This window comes from Acyrthosiphon pisum, chromosome X, assembly GCF_005508785.2.
Source record: "Acyrthosiphon pisum isolate AL4f chromosome X, pea_aphid_22Mar2018_4r6ur, whole genome shotgun sequence".
Lineage (NCBI taxonomy): Eukaryota > Metazoa > Arthropoda > Insecta > Hemiptera > Aphididae > Acyrthosiphon > Acyrthosiphon pisum.
In genome coordinates this window covers 48,415,430-48,418,983 of record NC_042493.1, presented here as the reverse complement: position 1 = coordinate 48,418,983, position 3,554 = coordinate 48,415,430, and the positions used below count along the sequence as shown (strand labels likewise).

The 3,554-nt window shown below is 26.8% G+C and overlaps 2 protein-coding genes across 2 annotated transcripts; one reads left to right on the top strand and one right to left on the bottom strand.

Annotated features, from left to right (window-relative positions):
* The first annotated feature begins 972 nt into the window (after positions 1–972).
* LOC103309729 (putative nuclease HARBI1) lies at positions 973–2,032 on the top strand. The gene is made up of 4 exons (XM_029485162.1): positions 973–1,086; positions 1,156–1,541; positions 1,642–1,850; positions 1,908–2,032. The coding sequence occupies exons 1-4, from the start codon at positions 973–975 to the stop codon at positions 2,030–2,032; spliced, it is 834 nt and encodes a 277-aa protein (XP_029341022.1).
* Positions 2,033–2,253: 221 nt separating this feature from the next.
* On the bottom strand, positions 2,254–3,278 carry LOC100568801. Its single transcript, XM_029485628.1, has 3 exons — positions 3,132–3,278; positions 3,008–3,061; positions 2,254–2,590 (listed from the first exon to the last, which is right to left on the bottom strand). Exons 1-3 carry the CDS (start codon positions 3,214–3,216, stop codon positions 2,394–2,396), a joined length of 336 nt encoding a protein of 111 aa, XP_029341488.1. The 5' UTR covers positions 3,217–3,278; the 3' UTR covers positions 2,254–2,393.
* Between the last annotated feature and the right edge of the window lie 276 nt (positions 3,279–3,554).

The window sequence follows — 3,554 nt, the reverse complement described above, 5'->3', positions numbered from 1 at the left end:
CTTGGTCTGTGGTTTATCGCAATTATTGGCAATTATCTTTTATCTATACGCCCATATCTGAAATTACTGTACTTTACCCGCTCTTAAAACACGGGCGTAATCTGGAAGCCGTTTCCTGGACGTTTCCATATTTATAGATAGGTCATAGGTATAATATGTGTATATCTATGTTTATTTCTATTATATGAATTTATAATTGATTACCTATTACAAACTAGAACCGTGGAATCATGTACACAATATATTAATTCATATTTATGTTACCGAATATTGACTATTATTGAGTATTTTATTGTAGGTATGCTATAAAAGTTAACAATACCTATGTCATATAGGCTAAAAGATAACATGCTCGATAAAATGAAAAGGATATTATTTTATATTTCCTTTGTTTTGAACATTGCCAGGTGCAATATTAATCCATTAGCATTTAATAAGTAGTAATTATTAACAAATATTTTATATTGCACACCGAATTATAATAATTGAGCTCGTATCCATTTACAAACTATTTAGTATTTTATAGACAGATAGACTATTAGCCATATTCATAGATCGTACTAAGCCAATACTTAGTGGGAACTTAGTTTAAATCACCATTTTCATATTTATAAAATAATCTTAATAAGTACTAAGTATATTCTTAGTAAAATCTAATAGTTAGTAAATTCGTATTCATAAATAGGATTTACACATAAAGTTAGAACATTTTTAGGTTATAATTAGTGAAATCTCAGTAAGCTCTAGTGCTCACTTAAACAAAAGTTATTTTATAAATTTCATAATTTAATTAAAATGGATGATTATATGGATGATAATTATGATTTTTTAAATGAACTAATTCAAGGCAGAGCACAAAAAACATATAAAAGAAATATTCTAAATATTGATCCTATTAATTTTTATTCGGACAGTGAGTTTTTTAGAAGGTTCCGGATAACCAAAAAAATATTTTTAAATATTTTAATGCCTATGGTATTTATTGAACAAGAACGTCAAATCCATACAGACCTGAGGGGATTACCTGTGAACAAAATGTGGAAAGTTCTGATAGCATTAAGGTTTTATGCGACTGGATGCTACCAAGTAATTTTACTTTTGGAAGTTACTTTATTATTAATGTTTTATTTACTAGATATTTTTTTTCCAATTTAGTTGGTTAATGGAGATATGTTTGAATTAAGTCAGTCAACTATTAGCCGAATTGTAAAAGATGTGTCTTTGAGAATTGCCAACAATTTAAGGGCGTGGGTCAATTTTCCTTTACCTAATCAAGTAGAAATTGTCCAAAATAAATTTTACCAAATATCCAAATTTCCTGGAGTTACAATGGCTATGGACTGCACACATATACCCATTAGTAGTCCAGGGGGTGAACAAGCAGAATATTTTCGGAACAGAAAGGGGTGGATGTCATTGAACGTTCAGCTAATAGTAGGACCTGATATGGAAATTTTTGATGTTGTGACCAGATGGCCTGGATCTGTTCATGATTCAAGAATTTTCCAAAATAGTAGAGCATTAGAATTAATGGAAAACGGGTAAATTGATAATATACAACATTATGATAAAAATAAAATTCCTATTTAGAATAAAACTGTTATATAACTACAATTTCAATTTTTGATATAACTTTTGTAGGCTGGTAAAAGGTATATGTATTGCTGATGGTGGTTATGCACAAACACAGTTTGTATACACCCCACATCCAAATCCAATTACGAATGCACAAAAAAAATATAACTATTCTCATATCAGAACGAGGAATGTGGTTGAGCGAGTAAATGGTGTATTGAAGAGTCGATTCCGTTGTCTGAGTCGCAAGTTGGGAACTGCAATTAAAACATCGAGTAACATAATAATAGCTTGTGTTATACTACATAATATTTGTGTCAAATATAAAATAGACATGCATTTAGATGAAGAAGAACTACAGTTTCAATATGAGACTGTTGATGTTGAAGTAATGAATGATGGTGGAAATAATGGTTTTAATATAAGAAACTCATTTATAGCTAGACATTTTATGTAATTAATAAAGAAATACAAAATAAAGAATATAATACTTTTTATTCCTACAAAATATAAGATCATACCTTTTTTGATCATGACAAAACAAAACTAAAAACAATTTTAAAAATCTTCAGTACATAATATTATTAATAAGTAATGAGTAATAGGCACTAATGTCTAATATTTAATAACAAGCTAAACATTTATAAATAAAACAGCAGTCTTTTATAATATTGCCAATTGTATATAAAAAAAAAAAACAAAATATAACTTTATAAACAATTCATAACTATAACATTACAATACAATTTTAGCACAACTTGGCCATTTATTACAACTACAAAATACTCATTATGAAAAATACTTTTACACATTTTTTATCAGCTTTGGTTACTTTCTTTCAAAAATAGTTTGTACTTTTGTTCAGCTAATAAAAGATTTTGTTTGACTTCTTCCAAACGTATCTTATGAATCACAGCATCTTGTTCAATTAATATTTTCTGCCTTTTAATTCTAAGATCTGATTCTTCTTTAAGGACTTCAAGTCTTATAGTGTCAAATGTTGATTCGTTGACCTCTGAAACAGGAAAAAGAAATTCCTAGGTTAGTTAAATGTGAAAATATCTCAATTTTCATGATTTTTTTTTTTTTTTACTTTCTGATTAAAATATTTGGAATCTAATCTATATGAAACAAATTTTAGTAAATTTAGTTTTCTATCATTGTATGTTAACCGATTTTTTATAACATTTTTATTTCCAAAGTTATGTTTAAGAATATAAAAAAAAATTTTAAATATTGAAAATGTTCTATTTTTGTAACTTTGGAGCTTTTGCGGCACGTGTTAAAATTAAAGAATTTGCATGAAACTTTTTTTGTATGGTTTTTTTAGGTAATTGAACCTTTTTAGGGGGAGTAATCTCAAAAAAATCAAAAATGAAAAATAAGGACCACCCTACTGACAATACTACAGTCAATAATAATAATAACTTACTGTTTGATATTTTCTTGAAGTTGTTTACGCTAGGTGATTCTCTACTATTCAACTCTAAAATCACAAAACAATTTATAAAAAGTAAATAAAATTTTGTTTTGTTTAATAACAAATTATTTCAAACCTTTTTCTTGATTTGGTAAATTAATCAATTTGGTAATTTCCTCAGAAGCTATTAATGTAGTTTCGACTTCGGTATGTTGTCTCATAAACTCATCACCATCTAATACAATATCACAATCTAAAAACAAATACACATATCACTTACAAAAATTATAATCTTTAAATATTATAATTAATTTTACACAAATAAAATAAAATAAATATTTTTTTATATATTATATTATCTTAATGACTAAGAATTTTTTAAATATCTAATATATTAGTTTACTTTTACAGTATTTATGACGAGGGGTAAATACCTGACAGAAGTTTTGTACACCAGATTACTGATTTCAATGATTATACCTATGATTACCCATGATTCACTACAAGATTACTATGATTACCCCTATGATTACCATCATCTTGTATACTGATTACCCCC

Bases quoted from the DNA above. Each gene is read 5' to 3' on its own strand.
- LOC103309729 (XM_029485162.1), top strand. From the start codon at position 973: ATGGTATTTATTGAACAAGAACGTCAAATCCATACAGACCTGAGGGGA. The intron at 1,542-1,641 runs GTAAATTGATAA...TAACTTTTGTAG, and splicing joins TTAGAATTAATGGAAAACGG to GCTGGTAAAAGGTATATGTA. The intron at 1,851-1,907 runs GTAACATAATAA...AATATAAAATAG, and splicing joins AACTGCAATTAAAACATCGA to ACATGCATTTAGATGAAGAA.
- LOC100568801 (XM_029485628.1), bottom strand. From the start codon at position 3,216: ATGAGACAACATACCGAAGTCGAAACTACATTAATAGCTTCTGAGGAA. The intron at 3,062-3,131 runs GTTTGAAATAAT...TTGTGATTTTAG, and splicing joins TTTACCAAATCAAGAAAAAG to AGTTGAATAGTAGAGAATCA. The intron at 2,591-3,007 runs GTAAGTTATTAT...TTCCTGTTTCAG, and splicing joins CTTCAAGAAAATATCAAACA to AGGTCAACGAATCAACATTT.